Genomic DNA, 18,630 nt, shown 5'->3' on the forward strand with positions numbered 1-18,630 from the left:
TAGACTGCTGAAAAATAAGGTAAGATTATTATTCTTGATCAAATGCCAATAACTTGTTGAAAATTGACAGAGGACTACATAGATAATAGAGGACACTGAGATAGAAAGGCAAGGAAAGTTACAATGAATATCTATGAACTGCTAGCCAGATGGAAGGAAATTATGAGTGAAATTGTTTGGTGGAGAGCTCTTAAAGAGTGTTTCCTTGCCCGTGCAGGGCATAATATAAAGAATTACCAGTATATAGCAATTAGAAAAGCTATTAAGTTACATCTCACCCTAAAAAAAAGTGAAAAATATTGATATATTGATGGTACAATACTTAACTTAATCTTCATTACCAATATAATTGTGCAATCATTTTTTATTATACTGGTTGTGCAAAAAACTATTGTACAATATATGAAAATTCCATTCAATTATTTTATTCAGAAAAAACGTCAAAGCTGTAATTGAAAATTGTAATTAAACAAACATTGCATACTTCCAGTTGTTGGTCTGACATATAAGCAGCTTGGAAGACATCACTCCCATCTTCACAATAAGAAAAAAAGCTGAACAAACTGAAAAATCAACGACTCTTCTTAGATCCATCAGAGAATTAAGGTCACAGGGAAAACTATTATCCCTCAAAATGGAAAGACAGACAGGCACTCCTGAGAACCACAATCTACCAGAGCAGAAACTTCTGGGGGAACCAGTGCCAGGGTAGAAAAATATATCAGTAAAGTAATTGATGAAATGCTGGAAGCTTAGTGTAGACCAGTTTGAGTTAAAAACTCCAGGAGGACCCAGTCTCTGGGGGGAAGGTGTCTCCTACACTCTTATATGACAGTACCAGGTTCTTACAGCAAAGACTAGAGAAAATCCCTCTCCTGCTTCCTTCAGTAGGAGAAGAAAAGTAACCAAAAAGCATTCTGTTCTTTTTAACCAGGCCTGCCTCAAGAGAAACTATCTTACCAGAGCCTAAAAACCATTTTTTTTTTTCAGAACCTAAGTGACCTGGGGGAAGGGAAAAAAACCAACTCCAGCTTCCTAGCCTTGCCATCTCACTTAAGGGGAGGGGGAGACTGAGAAACACTTGTGAAGGACATAGCCAAGGGGCACAGGGTCACTAAAAGACTGAGACCTAATCATAGGACTACAAAATGCTCCCCATACTCCCATACCCTACCACCACATCAAAAGGGCTCTTATATCATAACAAGGGAATACACTAAAATAACTGCACATCTCAGAATGTATTTAAGAAGAATTCTCAAGGGAAGCCCAAAGACAACAGCAGAGACAAAAACCAGGACACTAGAGGAAATTTTAGCCTCTAACACCTATACTAACAGCAAACAGTAAACACAGTCTAACTCCTACAACAAACAAAAAACCTCACACTAAATGCATATTTCCCTCAGTTCCTTTTACTCAGTACATCATGTCCAACATTCAACAAAAAATTAGAAGGCTTAAAAGACTTAAAACACAGATGCAAGAGGCTAAGCAAGCATAGAACCAGTCTTGGATACAGCAGAGATGTTGGAATTACCAGATGGAGAGTTTAAAATAATTATGATTAACATGCTAAAGGGTCAAATGGAAAAAGTTGTCTACATGCAAGAACAGATGGGTAATGGAAACTAAGAAAAAAATCAAAATGCTGGAAATCAAAAACACTGTAGTAGAAATGAAGATTGCCTTTGATGGGCTCATTAATAGACTGGACACAACCTTTCTTTTTTTCCCCCTATTTTTTTGGTCATGCCACATGGCATGAAGGATCTTAGTTCCCCAACCAGGGATCGACCTTGCACCCCCTGCAGTGGAAGCACGGAGTCTTAATCACTGGACCACCAGGGAAGTCCCTAGACTGGACACAACCAAGGAAAGAATCAGTGAGCTTGAAGAACTGTCAACAGAAACTTCTCAAACTGAAATGAAAAGAAGAAAAAGAATGAAAAAGACAGAAGAGAATATCCAAGAATTGTGGAACAATAAAAAAGGAAAAGAAATATGTGAAGCAATAATTACTGAGAATTTCCCAAAATTAATTATAAGCACCAAACCACAGATCCAAGAAGCTCAGAGAACACTGAGCAAGATAAAACTAAAAAATCCACACCCAGGAACAGCATATTCAAACTGCAGAAAATCAAAGACAAAGAGAAATTCTTTAAAGAAGTCAGAGAAAAAAATACCCTTACCTATCAAGAAGCAATGATGAGAATTATATCAGCTACTCTTCAGAAACTATGCAAGCATGGATAGAGTGCAATGGAATATTTAAAGTTTTGAAAGATAAAACCCCCACCAACCTAGAATTCTGTATTCAGTGATACCAACCTTCAAAAGTGAGGGAAAAATAAAGACTTTCTCAGATAACCAAAAATTAGGAAATTTGTCTCTGGTAGACCTGCCTTGCAAGAAATGTTACAAGAAGTTCTTCAGAAAGTAGGAAATTTATTTAGGTTATAAACTCAGATCTACATAAGGAAAGAAAGAGCATTTGAGAAGGCATATATGGAGATAAAGTAAAATATTTTATTTTTCTTAATGTTAATTGATCTAACAGGTAACAGTTTGTTCCGTATCATATTAGCAATAGTGTATGTAGTGATCATAGCTTATGGATAATTGAAATGAATGACAGCAGTGCATAAGGGTCAGGAGGGAGGAACTGGGAACCCTGTTATAAGGAACTTTCCCAACCCCTGAAGTGCTCATTGAAAGTAGACTTAGAGTAGTGGTAAATGTAACTGCAAACTCAAGGACAACCACTTAAAAAAGTTAAAAAAAAAAAAAAAGAAGTTCAACTGATATGCTAAGAGAGGAGAAAAATGCAATCATATAACATGGTCACTCAAAACCAGAGATGGCAGAAAAAAACAAGTGGAGGACAAAAAAAAGAAAGAAAGAACAAGGGCAATGAATAGAAAACAGTAACAAATATGGTAGGTATGATAGATATCCAACTATATCAATAATCACATTAAACATCCATGATCTGACTATACCAATGAAAGACAGACTGTCAGAAAAAATAAGACCCAAATACATGTTGTCTACAAGATGCCTGCTTTAAATCTAAAGACACAGATACTTTAAAAGTAAAGGGATGGAGAAAGACATACTACGCTAACATAAATCAAAAGAAAGTTTGAGTAGCTGTATTAATTTCAGACAAAGCAGACTTCATACTAAGGAAAAAAATATCAGGGATAATAAAGAGGCATGACATATTGATAAACAGGTCAATTTTCCAAGAAGTCATAATAATCCTAATGTGTGTGTGCCTAACAACAGACCATCAAAATACATAAGGCAAAAACTGATAGAACTGTAAGGAGAAACAGATGTATCTACTATTTCAGTTGGAGATTTCAATATCCCTCTATCAGTAATTGACAGATCTGGCAGACTCGCAAAATATCAGTATGGACATAGTTGAACTGAACGGCACCATTAATCAACTGGATCCAATTGACATTTATATACTACTTCATCCAACAACAACAAAATACACATTCTTCTCAAGCTAACACAGAACGTTCACCAAGACATACCATATTCTGTGGCCTAAAACCATATGTTAACAAATTAAAAAGAATAGAAATCACACAAAGTATGTTATCAGACCATAATGGAATTAAACTAGAAATCAATGACAGAAAGACAGCTGGAACACTCCTAATATATGTGGTGGTTAAACAACACTCTTCTAAATATATATGGGTCAAGAACAAAATCTCAAGAAATAAACTGAAAATATATATATATATTTTTTGTGGTACGCGGGCCTCTCACTGTTGTGGCCTCTCCCATTGCGGAGCACAGGCTCCGGAGGCGCAGGCTCAGCGGCCATGGTTCACGGGCCTAGCCGCTCCGTGGCATGTGGTATCTTCCAGGACCGGGGCACGAACCCGTGTCCCCTGCATCGGCAGGCAGACTCTCAACCACTGCGCCACCAGAGAAGCCCTGAAAATATTTTGAACTGAACAAAAATGAAAATACAAATCGAAATTTGTGAGATGCAACTAAATTAGGGAAAAATATTAGAAAAGAATAAAGATTTCAAATCAATACTCTCAGGAAACTAAAACGAACAAACAAACAACAACAAAAAAACCCAAATTAAATCCACAGTAAGCAGAAGAAAAGATAAAAAAAATTAGGGTAGAAATAAATGAAATTAAAAACAGGAAATCAACAGAGAAAAGCAACAAAGCCAAAAGCTTGGTCATTGAAATGATCAGTGAAATTGATTGGACTCTAGCCAGGCTAACTAAGAAAAAAAGAGAGAAGACATAGATTACTAATATCAGAAACGATACCACTACAGATCCTATGGACATTAAAAGGATAATAAAGGAATATTATGAACAACTGTATATCCATAATTTGATAACCTGGAGAAAATGAACCAACCCCTTGAAAGACACAATCTACCAAAACTCACAAAAGGAGAAACAGTTAATCTGAATAGGACTACATCTATTAAAGAAATTGAATAAATAATTAATAATCTTTCAAAACAGAAAGCACCAGGCCCAACATTGGTTCACTGGTGAATTCTGTTAAACATTTAAGGAACAAATGAGACCAATTCTGTAAAATATCTTCTATAAAATACCAGAGGAAATACTTCCTAACTTATTCTATGAAGTCAGCATTACCCAACTACCCAAACCGGGTGAAGACACTATAGGAATGAAAAACTACAGACCAAAATATCTCATGAATACAGATGCAAAAATCCTCATCAAAATATTAGTGAATCAAATCCCACAATGTACAAAAAGAATTATACAACAGGACCAAATAGAATTTAATCTACCTATGCAAGTCTGGCTCAATATTTCAAAATCAAATAACATAATTCAACAAGCTAGAAAAAAAATCATAGAATCATATCAATAGATGCAAAAACAGCAAGTAACAAAATCCAGGAGCCATTCAACGTAAAAACCTCAGTGAACTAGGCATAAAGGGAATACATCTTCAGTTTAATAAAGAACATCTACAAATAACCCATAGCTAACATTGTACTTCACGGTGAGACAATAGATGGCTTCCTACTAAGATCAAGAATAAGACAGTAAGGTAGATAGCTAGTGGGAAGTAGCCGCATGGCACAGGGATATCGGCTCGGTGCTTTGTAACCGCCTGTAGGGGTGGGATAGGGAGGGTGGGAGGGCGGGAGACGCAAGAGGGAAGAGATATGGGAACATATGTATATGTATAACTGATTCAGTTTGTTATAAAGCAGAAACTAACACACCATTGTAAAGCAATTATACCCCAATAAAGATGTTTAAAAAAAAAAAGAATAAGACAATGATGTCACCTCTCATCATTCCTATTCAACATCATATTAGAAGTCCTAGCTAATACAATAAGGCAAGAAGAGAAAATAGAAGCTATACAAGAAGAAATTTTTTAAAAAGACAGCTGTATTTTTCACAGATGACATTACTGTCTATGAAGAAAATCTCAAAGAATCAAAAAAAACTGCTAAAATAAGTGATTATAGCAAGGTTGCAGATTACAACGTTAATATACAAAAGTCAATTGTTTTCTTACATATTAGTAATGAGTAATTGGTATTTGAAATTAAAATCACAATACCATTTACATTAACACGAAAAAAATGAAATATTCAGGTATAAACTGCACAAAATATGTATAAGATCTATAAGAATAAAACTGCAAAACTCTGATGAAGACATCAAGGAATATCTAAATAAATGGAGAGATATTCCATGTACATGGACAGGAAGATTCAATATTGTCAAAATATCACCTCCTCCTAACTTGATAGATTTCAATACAATCTCAATCAAAATTCCAGAATGTTACTTTGTAGATATTTACAGATTGATTTTAGAATTTATATAAAGAGGCAAAAGACCCAGAACAGCCAACATGATATTGAAGGAAAAGAACGAAATTGGAAGATTGACACTACTAGACCTCAAGACTTACTATAAAGCTCCAATAATCAAGACAGTGTGGGACTTCCCTGGTGGCGCAGTGGTTAAGAATCCACCTGCCAATGAAGGGGACACAGGTTCGAGCCCTGGTCCGGGAAGATGCCACATGCCATGGAGCAACTAAGCCAGTGCACCACAACTACTCAGCCTGCACTCTAGAGCTCGCGAGCCACAACTACTGAGCCTGCGTGCTACAACTACTGAAGCCTGCATGCCTAGAGCCCGTGCTCTGCAACAAGAAAAGCCACTGCAGTGAGAAGCCCACACATCTCAATGAAGAGTAGCCCCTGCTTGCTGCAACTAGAGAAAGCCCATGTGCAGCAAAGAAGACCCAATGCAGCCAAAAATAAATAAATGAAAAATAAATAAATTTAAAAAAAAGACAGTATGGTATTTGTGAAAGAACTGACCAATAGATCAATGAAGCAGAATGGTGAGCCCAGAAATAGACTTACACAAGTACAGTTAACTGATCTTTAACATGGAATAAGGGTAATTCAATGTAGATAGTCTTTTCAAAAAATGATGCTGAAACAGATGGATATCTACATGTAAAAAAAATTTAAATAAATCTAGACACAGATCTTATACCCTCACAAATATTAACTCAAAATGGAGCATAGATCTAAATGTAAAACACAAAATAATCAAACAGCTAGAAGAATAAGAGAAAATATTAGTGATCCTGGGTTTCGCAATATTTTTAGATATAACACCGAAAGCACAACTGCATGGAAAAAAATTGATAAGTTGAACTTGATTAAAATTAAAAACTTCTGCTCTATGACACTGTTAAGAAAATCAAAAGACAAGCCAAAATTGAGAGAAAAGAATTGCAAAAGACATCATATGTGATAAATGACTGGTACCCAAAGTACATAAAGAACTTTTGAAACTCAACAATAAGAAAATGAACAACCCAATTTAAAAAATGGGCAAAAGACCTGAATAGATACCTCATCAAAGAAAGTATATAAATGGAAAATAAGCATATGAAAAAAATATTCAACACTGTATGTCACAGGGAATTGAAATTAAAACAACAAGATACCATCACATATCTTTAACACACTAGAAATCAAAACACTGACAACACCAAATCCTGGCAATGATGTGGAACATCAGGAACTCTTATTCTTTGCTGGCAGGAAAACAAAATGGCACAGTCACTGTGGAAGACAGTGTGGCAGCTTCTTATAAGACTAAACATACTTTTACCAGGCAATCCAGCAATTGTGCTTTGTGGTATTTAACCAAATGAGTAAAAACTTTATGTCCACACAAAACCTTTACACAAATGTTTACAGTAGCTTTATTCATAGTTGCCAAAACTTAGAAGCAAGAGAGATTTCCTTCAATGGGTGAATGGATAAACAAACTATGTTATATACATACAATGGAATATTACTCAGTGATAAAAAGAAATGAGCTATCAAGCCATGAAAAGACATGAAGGAAACTTAAGTGTATATTATGAACTCAATGAAGCCAATCTGAAAAGGCTACAAAACTGTATGATTCCAACTATATGACATTCTGGAAAAGGCAAAACTATGGAGACAGTAAAAAGATCAGTGGTTGCCAGGGGTTTAGCAGGTAGGAAGGGATAAATAAGCAAAGTGCAGATGATATTTAAGGCAGTGAAATTATTCTGTATGCTACTGTAATGGTGGGTATATGTCATTATACATTTTTTAAAACTTATAGAATATAAAACACAAAGAGTGAACACTAATGTAAACTGAGGAATTTAGTAAATAATAATGTAATAATCTTGGCTCATCAATTGTAACAAACAATTTTACTACACTGATGCATGATGAAAATAACAGGGGAAACAGCTGGGGAGCTATAAAGTACATGGGAGTACATGGGAAATCTATGTACTTTCCATTCAACTTTTCTGTAAACCTAAAACTGATCTAAAAAATAAAGTCTGTTAATTAATCAAACTAATAGGCCCTTAAACAGTACTTTCATTATCTTACTCACTTGTTAAAATGTATCATATTTATACTCCGTCTGACTTTCAAGGATTTTGTAATCTTCCATTTTATCAGTTCAGCATTATTTTAATTATTTCTAAGAGATATCCTCCATTGTAAGAATTTAGAATATATGCCTCATGTCCCCCATAAATAAATCATATTCATCCTGAATATATTCTTTCATTGTTGCTGTTTTTTCTTTGAAATTCGTTCATCTCCCTTCTGCTGATCTAATGATCCTACACCTTAAGATTATTCTCTCTCATAAAAACATCCCCAAAGACCTTAGCTTTTAGTAACCTTCTTCTCTCATTATAATTACAGTTTATACAACAAAATAAATGGCTATACTATATCTTCTACAGGCTGCTATGGTCCTCATAGGTAACAGTGCTCTCAACTAGATGGTAAGTTTATTATGATGTATATTGCAGAGTGGCAGAATCTGCCATCCCCTAATATGTCACTTTGGAAGAATTATCTTGAGCTAAGGGCACGTGAAAAACAGCAGGTACAAGAAGAGTGCTCTGACTTCCCCTTTTCCTCCTGAAAGCAGGAATAAAACTCTCATGTGAAAGATGCTCTCCCTACACCAGGAAGACAAAAACATTCTTATCACCAGAGACAAGAAGTAGAGGCTGAGAGAAATCTGTACAAACAGACCTTGTTAAAAGAACTCATCTTCTTTACCTCCCCACATATTTTAGTTACACTTCCACAGCTGCCTCTCTTTGTTCAACCAAGTATAAAAACATTTAGGTTTCACCACTTCTTTGGGTCTTCACTTCCTTATGAAAGCTCCCATGTCACATAAATCCTGCATTAAATAAATGGGTATCCTTTCATCCTGTTAATCTGCCTTATGTCAATTTAATTTTAAGGCCCAACCAAAGACACTACGAGGGCAGAGCTAAACTTTTATTTCCCCTACAATATTCTTAAGTTTTACCCACAGCATTTTAGGAATTAACAGAAGCTTATTAATGGACTGAGTCCTAGGATATTATTTCAGCTTTTCTGGTAATCCAAGAATACTTGTATAATAATGATTGTATCCTCAAGAACAAAGAGAAAATGACATGCTAAGATCAGGAAACTCCCTTGAAAACTCAAGACATTAAATGTTTAAAGGTTTCTTAAGTTACCTATCAGACTTACACCTTGCAAGAGTAGCCAAACATTGAAAATATAATACATATAATACTGATAAAAAAGATATCAGTAACTTCTATAAAAATATCACATGATCTGATGCATTGATATTAAAAAAAAAACCCAAAAAACTAAAACACTAACATACTTTGGGAAGGCAGAAAGGCTCCAATGGCATTAAAGACATTACTAAAGTTCATACAGTCATGCAATATGTAACATCTAGTGTTACATGCCATAGGTGACACATCTGGTTTCTTGATCATAAGTATCAGTACCCCCATGAGCTATCTGTATTCAAAGTCAAGGTAAGAACCTTTACACTGACATGGGGTAGATTTAATCTACTGCTTAGAATCCCTACTTGCTGCACAACAATTTCAATAGGTTGATAAGTGTGGGAGAATGATTGGTATTACTATTCCACAGCATTTGCCATAAACTGGGCTAAAGTAAACAGGGTGGAAAGGAAAAATTCTGAAACATGAGAGAATATTATCAAAATATTAGACATAGTTATAGACTACTGGGAAATTAAGTATTCAGAAATGGCATAGTCAGGAGTATCATTCCCAAGCCCGAGAAGCTCCTATTACACATCAGTCTTTTCAATCATATAAAGATGGCAAATGTCAATGTATTGCTATAAACATGACTAATAATAGCAAATTTTCACACAAGGCATTATTAATATCAACTTTAATTTAGGTTGGCTTAAATTTTTAATGAGAAACTTACCTTACAGAACTTGACTTCTGCCTCTAAATGATGAATGTATTGAGACTGGTCACTGATGATGGGAACAAAATTGTGTAGGGCAGGCATATCAGTTTCCTCATATTCTGATGATTTCTAAGGCAAAAATAAAAACAAATGAAGAATGTTTGGATTTAGCAAAGAATCATTTAATACCATCTCCATACTCAATTTAGCACTGATGTCATATAAACATAGACTAGGGAGATTGCTTCAAGATGGCAGAGTAGAAGGACGTGCACTCACTCCCTCTTGCAAGAGCACCGGAATCACAACTAACTGCTGAAAAATCATCCACAGGAAGACACTGGAACTCACCAAAAAAGATACTCCACATCCAAAGACAAAGAACAAGCTGCAATGAGACAGTAGGAGGGACGCAATCACAATAATACCAAATCCCATAACCGTGGGGTGGGGGACTCACAAACGGGAGAACACTTATACCACAGAAGTCCATCCACTGGAGTGAAGGTTCTGAGCCCCACGTCAGGCTTCCCAACCTGGGGTTCCAGCAATGGGAGGAGGAATTCCCAGAGATCCAGACTTTCAAGGCTAGCAGGATTTGACTGCAGCACTTCGACAGGACTGAGGGAAACAGAGAATACACTCTTGGAAGGCACACACAAAGTAGTGTGCATCAGGACCCAGGAGTAGGAGCAGTGACCCCACAGGAGACTGAACCAGACCTACCTGCTAGTGTTTGAGGGTCTCCTGCAGAGGCAGGGGGTGGCTGTGGCTCACTGAAGGGACAAGGACACTGGCAGCAGAAGTTCTGGGAAGTACTCCTTGGCATGAGCCCTCCCGGAGTCTGCCATTAGCCCCACCAAAGAGCCTGTAGCCCCCACTGCTGGGTCACCTCAGGCCAAACAACCAACAGGGAGGGAACTCAGACCCACCCATGAGCAGACAAGCGGATTAAAGTTTTACTGAGTTCTGCCCACCAGAGCAACACCCAGTTCCACCCACCACCAGTCCCTCCCATCAAGAAGCCTGCACAAGCCTCTTAGATAGACTCATCCACCAGAGGGCATACAGCAGAAGCAAGAAGAACTACAATCCTGCAGCCTGTGGAATGAAAACCACATTCACAGATAGACAAAATGAAAAGGCAGAGGACTATGTACCAGATGAAGGAACAAGATAAAACCCCAGAAAAACAACTAAACAAAGTGGAAATAGGCAACCTTCCAGAAAAAGAATTCAGAATAATCATAGTGAAGGTGATCCAGGACATCAGAAAAAGAATGGAGGCAAAGATCAAGAAGATGCAAGAAATGTTTAACAAAGACCTATAAGAATTAAAGGACAATCATCTAGAAGAATTAAACAACAAAAAACAGAGATGAATAATATAATAACTGAAATGAAAAACACACTAGAAGGAATCAATTGAAGGAAAACTGAGACAGAAGAACAGATAAGTGACCTGGAAGACAATGATGGAATTCACTGCCATTGAACAGAATAAAGAAAAAAGAATAAAAAGAAATGAAGACAGTCTAAGAGACCCCTGGGACAACATTAAATGCACCAACATTTGTATTATAGGGGTTCCAGAGGAGAAGAGAGAGAGAAAGGACCCGAGAAAATATATGAAGAGATTATAGTGGAAAACTTCCCTAACATGGAAAAGGAAACACCCAGGTCCTGCAAGTGCAGAGTCCCAGGCAGGATAAACCAAAGGAGAAACACACTGAGACACACAGTAATCAAATTGACAAAAATTAAAGACAAAGAAAAATTATTAAAAGCAAAAAGGGAAAAACAACAAATAACATACAAGGGGAGCTTCCCTGGTGGCACAGTGGTTAAGAATCTGCCTGCCAATTCAGGGGACATGGGTTCAAGCCCTGGTCTAGGCAGATCCAACATGCTGTGGAGCAGCTAAGCCCATGCGCCACAACTACTGAGCTGGCACTCTAGAGCCCTCAAGCCACAACTACTGAGCCCTCATGCTACAAATACTGAAGCCCACATGCCTAGAGCCTGTGCTCTGCAAGAAGAGAAGCCACCACAAGGAGAAGCCCGCACACAGTGAAGAGTAGTCCCCGCAGACTGCAACTAGAGAAAGCCCGCATGCAGCAATGAAGACCCAATGCAGCCAAAAAAACCAAAAAAAAAAGAAAAAAAAACCACACAAGGGAACTCCCATAAGGTTAACAGCTGATTTCTCAACAGAAACTCTACAAGCCAGAAAGGAGTGGCAAGATATACTTAAAGTGATTAAAGGGAAGAAACTACAACCAAGATTACTCTACCTAGCAAGGATCTCACTCAGATACTCTACCTAGCAAGGATCTCACTCAGGAGAAGAAAAGGACCTATTAAGAAAATGGTAATAGGAACATACATATCAATAATTACCTTAAATGTGAGTGGATTAAATGCTCCAACCAAAACACACAGATTGATTGAATGGATACAAAAACAAGACTAGTATATATGCTGTATACAAGAGACGCACTTCAGACCTAGGGACACATAGAGACTGAAAGTGAGGGGATGGAAAAAGATATTCCATGAAAATGGAAATCAAAAGAAAGCTGGAGTAGCAACACTTGTATCAGATCAAAAGACTTTAAAATGAAGAATGTTACAAGAGACAAGAAAGGACACTACATAATGATCAAGGGATCAATCCAAGAAGAAGATATAGCAATTATAAATATATATGCACCCAACATAGAAGCACCTCAATACATAAGCAAGTGCTAATGGCTATAAAAGAGGTAATTGACAGTGACACACTAATATTGAGGGACTTTAACATCACACATACACCAATGGACAAATAATCCAGACAAAAAATTAATAAGGAAACACAAGCTTTAAATGACACAATAGACCAGTTAGATTTAATTGATATTTATAGGACATTCCATCCAAAAACAACAGTATACACTTTCTTCTCAAGTGCATATGGAATATTGTCCAGGATAGATCACATCTTGGGTCACAAATCAAGCCTTGGTAAATTTAAGAAAATTGAAATCATATCAAGCATCTTTTCCTACCACAACACTATGAGATTGGAAATAAATTACAGGGAAAAAACATAAAAAACACAAACATATGGAGGCTAAACCATATGTTACTAAATAACCAAGAGATCACTGAAGAAATCAAAAAGGAAGTTAAAAAACACCTACAGATACATGACAATGAAAACACGATGATCCAAAACAGATGGGATGCAGCAGAAGCAGTTCTAAGAGGGAAGTTTATAGCAATACAATCCTACCTCAAGAAACAAGAAAAATCTCAAATAAACAATCTAACCTTACACCTAAAGGAACTAGAGAAAGAAGAACAAACAAAACCCAAAGTTAGTAGAAGGAAAGAAATCATAACGATCAGAGCAGAAATAGAAACAAAGAAAACAATAGCAAAGATCAATAAAACTAATAGCTGGTTCTTTGAGAAGATGAACAAAATTGATAACCCTTTAGCCAGACTCATCAAGAAAAAGAGGGAGAAGACTCAAATTAATAAAATTAGAAACGAAAAAGGAGAACTTACAACAGACACTGCAGAAATACAAAGCATCATCAAAGACTAGTACAAGCAAAAGTATGCTAATAAAATGGACAACCTGGAAGAAATGGACAAATTCTTAGAAAAGCACAAACTTCTGAGACTGAACCAGAAGAAACAGAAAATATGAACAGACCAATCACAAGTAATGAAATTGAAACTGTGATTTAAAATCTTCCAACAAACAAAAGCCCAGGACCAGATGGCTTCACAGGTAAATACTATCATACATTTAGAGAAGAGCTAACACCTGTCCTTCTCAAACTCCTCCAGAAAACTGCAGAGGAAGGAACACTCCCAAACTCATTCTACAAGGCCACCATCGCTCTGATACCAAAACCAGACAAAGATACTACAAAAAAAGAAAATTACAGACCAATATCACTGATGAACATAGATGCAAATATCCTCAACAAAATACTAGCAAACAGAATCCAACAACACATTAAAAGGAACATACACGGTGATCAAGTGGGATTTATCCATGGATGCAAGGATTCTTCAATATACTCAAATCAATGTGATATACCATATTAACAAACTGAAGAATAAAAACCATATGATCATCTCAATAGATGCAGAAAAAGCTTAAGACAAAATTCAACACCCATTATGATAAAAACTCTCCAGAAAATGGGCATAGAGGGAAACTACCTCAACATAATAAAGGCCATATATGACAAACCCACAGCAAACATCATTCTTGATGGTGAAAAACTGAAAGCATGTCCTCTAAGATCAGGAACAAGACAAGGATGTCCACTCTTGCCACTATTATTCAAGATAGTTTTGGAACTCCTAGCCATGGCAATCAGAGGGAAAAAAAGAAATAAAAGGAATACAAATTGGAAAAGAAGAAGTAAAACTGTCAGTGTTTGCAGAGGACATGATACTGTACATAGATAATCCTAAAAATACCACCAGAAAACTACTAGAGCTAATCAGTGAATTTGGTAAAGTTGCAGGGTACAAAATTAATGCACAGATCTCTTGCATTTCTACACACTAACAATGAAAGATCAGAAAGAGAAATTAAGGAAACAATCACATTCACCATTGCAACAAAAGGAAAATACCTAGGAATAAACCTACCTAAGGAGACAAAAGACCTGTATGCAGCAAACTATAAGACACTGATGAAAGAAATTAAAGATGATACAAACAGATGGAGAGATATACCATGTTCTTGGATTGGAAGAATCAACATTGTGACAATGACTGTACTACCCAAAGCAGTCTACAGAGTCAATGCAATCCTTATCAAATTAGCAATGGCAATTTTTTACAGAACTAGAACAAAAAATCTTAAAATTTGTATGGAGACACAGAAGACCCCAAATAGCCAAAGCAATCTTGAGGGGAAAAAAACGTAGCTGGAGGAATCAGACTCCCTGACTTCAGACTACACTACAAAGCTACAGTAATCAAGACAATATGGTACTGGCACAAAAACAGAAATATAGATCAATGGAACAGGATAGAAAGCCCAGAGAGAAACCCATGCACCTATGGTCACCTAAGCTCTGGCAAAGGAAGCAAGGATATACAATGGAGAAAAGACAGTCTCTTCAATAAGTGGTGCTGGGAAAACTGGACAGCTACATGTAAAAGAATGAAATTAGAACACTCCCTAACACGATACACAAAAATAAACTCAAAATGGATTAAAGACCTAAATGTAAGACCGGACACTATAAAACTCTTAGAGGAAAACATAGGAAGAACACTGTTTGACATAAATCACAGCAAGATCTTTTTTGACCCACCTCCTAGAGTAATGGAAATAAAAACAAAAATAAACAAATGGGACCTAATGAAACTTAAAAGCTTTTGCGCAGCAAAGGAAACTATAAGCAAGACGAATAGACAACCCTCAGAATGGGAGAAAATATTTGCAAACAAATCAACGGACAAAGGATTAATCACCAAAATATATAAACAGCTCATGCAGTTCAATATTACAAAAACAAACAACCCAATCAAAATATGGTCAGAAGACCTAAATAGACATTCCTTCAAAGAAGATATACAGCATGCCAAGAGGCACATGAAAAGCTACTCAACATCACTACTTATTAGAGAAATGCAAATCAAAACTGCAATGAGGTATCACGTCACACCGGTTAGAATGGGCATCATCATAAAATCTACAAACAACAAATGCTGGAGAGGGTGTGGAGAAAAGGGAACCCTCTTGCACTGTTGGTGGGAACGTAAATTGATACAGCCACTATGGAGAACAGTAAGGAGGTTCCTTAAAAAACTAAAAATAGAATTACCATATGGCCCAGCAATCCTACTACTGGGCGTATACCCAGAGAAACCCATAATTCAAAAAGACACACACACCCCAACGTTCATTGTAGCACTATTTACAATAGCCAGGTCATGGAAGCAACCTAAATGCCCATCGACAGACGAATGGATAAAGAAGATGTGGTACATATATACAATGGAATATTAGCCTTATAATGGAATGAAATTGGGTCATTTGTAGAGACGTGGATGGACCTAGAGACTGTCATACAGAGTGAAGTAAGTCAAAAAGAGAAAAACAAATATCGTATATTAAAACATATATGTGGAATCTAGAAAAATGGTACAGATGAACCGGTTTGCAAGGCAGAAATAGAGACACAGATGTAGAGAACAAACTTATGGACACCAATGGGGGGAAAGGGGGGTGATGAATTTGGAAACTGAGACAGTCATATATACACTAATATGTATAAAATAGATAACTAGTAAGAATCTGCTGTATAAAAAATAATTTACAAAAACATAGACTAGATCACAATGTGGCTAATAGTATTTATTTCTTCACCTATAAATTCCACAAATAGATAAGAATGAGGGATATGAATATCATTTTTTAAAGATGGACAGTGAAAGTGGTTGTAAAAAGCATATGGCAAATGGCAAAATGCTGGAGTAGTATAATTGGCTGGGATGAACTGCCTATTTGAGCCATCTGAAAATGTGATATCCTATTCAGTAATTCTGAGATAAAGGGACAGCTCTTCAAGAAACCACCATAGAAGAGGACTGCTAGCTAAAATTGCAGAACAAGCTGCCTGAAGGAGGGATTCTTTAGACAAATGTGCCAAATGTGTGTCAGTAAGGTAAAATTCTCTCTACTAAGGAGTACGTTAGCAAAACCTGATTTTTTATTTTTGACCCTAGTACTCAAGGCAATTTGAGACTCTGCTGTTCTGGAGCCTCCAAGACTAGAGTGCCAAAGCAGATACGTACAAAAACTGAGATACGCTGCACTGAGGACTCAATGAAGAGACGTCATAAAAAGTGTTAATACTCTTTACTTCTGCAGCAGTCCTGGAATTGATTTTTTAATGTACATCTTACCTTATCCTAAAATGATTGTAAAATGGTTTATAAATCATACATCATACGATGATATTATTTAAAGAAAAGAGGAAGAGAGGAAAGGGAAAATGAGGTTCAACCAGTTAGATGAACCCAGAGGAAAGCTTGAGATGAGACACACAATCATTTTGTTTTTCAATCCAGCAGAAATTCCTATAAATGATGAAATACCAGCTCCCATGGCAGAATAATTCAGTAGAGCTTTGCTTCTGGGAATATTTAATAAATTTAAAAACCAAAGAGACTTTAATTAAATGAATTATCTGTGTTAAGTAGAAAGGAACTAATTATAATAATTAATATTAATAGAAAGGGGTTCGGTACATAGGCAAATATGAATTATTATTATGTGTATATAGGGGATAGTCAATGTGAAAATTAAAAACAAGCTTATGTCATATGGAAAATCTCCATATGAAATAACTTGTATATACTTTGAAGGGTTTATTACAATCTGGATGTCCACATTTTAAAATAACAAGTAATAATGTTTAGACATTTTCTATCTCAACACTGCCTCAGTTTCACTATCAATACAGCCACATATTTTTCATATGTCATATTGGCTATGAAACTGCATTCTAAAGGGTAACGTCTTCAAAAGCTACTTATTATGGTTATGGCTTATAATCATCACATGTAGGTCATATACATTTAGAGTCTAGGTTCCATTCTTTCACATAGGTCCAATACAAATAGACCTGCGTATTGGTATATACAACTGATGATTTTGATGAGAGTCTTCTTGCCTATTTGAAGTCAATAAGTTTTGTAATATCACTGCTCAGTTTTACCTTTAAAATGCTAATAAGCATGTCTAAGCATTCAACAGATATAGCAACTTAATCTACTAGACTTAAAAGTACTCCATCCATGTGTGCTTAAGAGCATTCTAGAAACTAGGTGTCAACAGTAATAAATTCACTGAATGATGAAGTATTTTTTTAAAATTATAATTTATACCTATAAATATTGAATAGGAGTATGTAGTACATTTCTCTAAAGTGGGAATTAAACATGAAAGTATGTGTCAGGCTGGAATGAAGTGTTAATATAAGGGTACTTTTATGACATTTCAGCTGTGAGTAAAGGAAACTGACGTGTCTCCAAGTTTCCAGCATGTAGCCTTGGTATCCAACTGTCACAGATATTGAAAATGCAAGGTGGTTATTGTTGCTATGACATTTTATATTTGTGTCATACTTCATAGGTTTCTAAAGAATTTTAAATATATGATCTTATCTTATTATTACAAAAACCCTGTGAGAAAGTACATAATAGACCCTAGATAGACCTAAAGCCTAGATTATTATTTTGACCATTTAAACCTGGCCAAATCCTTCCCTCACATATACCCTTTCCCCCACAGTACCCTTCCTTCACAGTACCCTTCCCTCACACCCACCCTCCCTCACAGTACCCTTCCCTCACACCCACCCTGCCCTCACACCTATCTCAGGCTTTATATCACATTGCTTCAGTCAGAAATAATACACTCCGTCAATGCAACAGCAATAAAAAACAGCTTCAGAAGAAGCAGAGTACAGCTTCTCGTATCACACAATTTTATAACCATATATTTTAAAATTTAGAATAAGATTACATAAAAGAGTAAAACAAAGGACTGCTAGAATTAAACAGTAAATTCTAAAAATAATAAAATATAGATATGCCCCTCTAAAAAAGCAATGGTTAATCTTTTCCATATATTGTTTCTTTTTTATATTTGCTAACAGTTGCAAAGTAAATTCTCCAAACTATTTCCTCACTCACATTTTTCAAGTAAAAAATAAATTAAAAAATCAGAATTCTCTCTGCCATGGAAGTCTCTC

General features: G+C 36.1%; 1 protein-coding gene across 5 annotated transcripts in view; it reads right to left on the bottom strand.

Moving 5' to 3' along the window:
- SDCCAG8 (SHH signaling and ciliogenesis regulator SDCCAG8) overlaps positions 1–18,630 on the bottom strand; it is a 261,720-nt gene that overhangs the window by 228,218 nt on the left and 14,872 nt on the right. For all 5 annotated transcript variants that reach the window (XR_009565641.1, XM_030868562.2, XM_030868561.2 and 2 more), the window contains one exon: positions 9,860–9,973. Coding sequence is in view for 4 of the 5 variants with exons in the window: in XM_030868562.2 (XP_030724422.2) it covers positions 9,860–9,973 (114 nt within the window). In the remaining variant the exon portion in view is untranslated. The remainder of the gene's footprint in view (positions 1–9,859; positions 9,974–18,630) is intronic.

This window comes from Globicephala melas, chromosome 1 (genome assembly GCF_963455315.2).
Source record: "Globicephala melas chromosome 1, mGloMel1.2, whole genome shotgun sequence".
Taxonomy (NCBI): Eukaryota; Metazoa; Chordata; class Mammalia; order Artiodactyla; family Delphinidae; genus Globicephala; species Globicephala melas.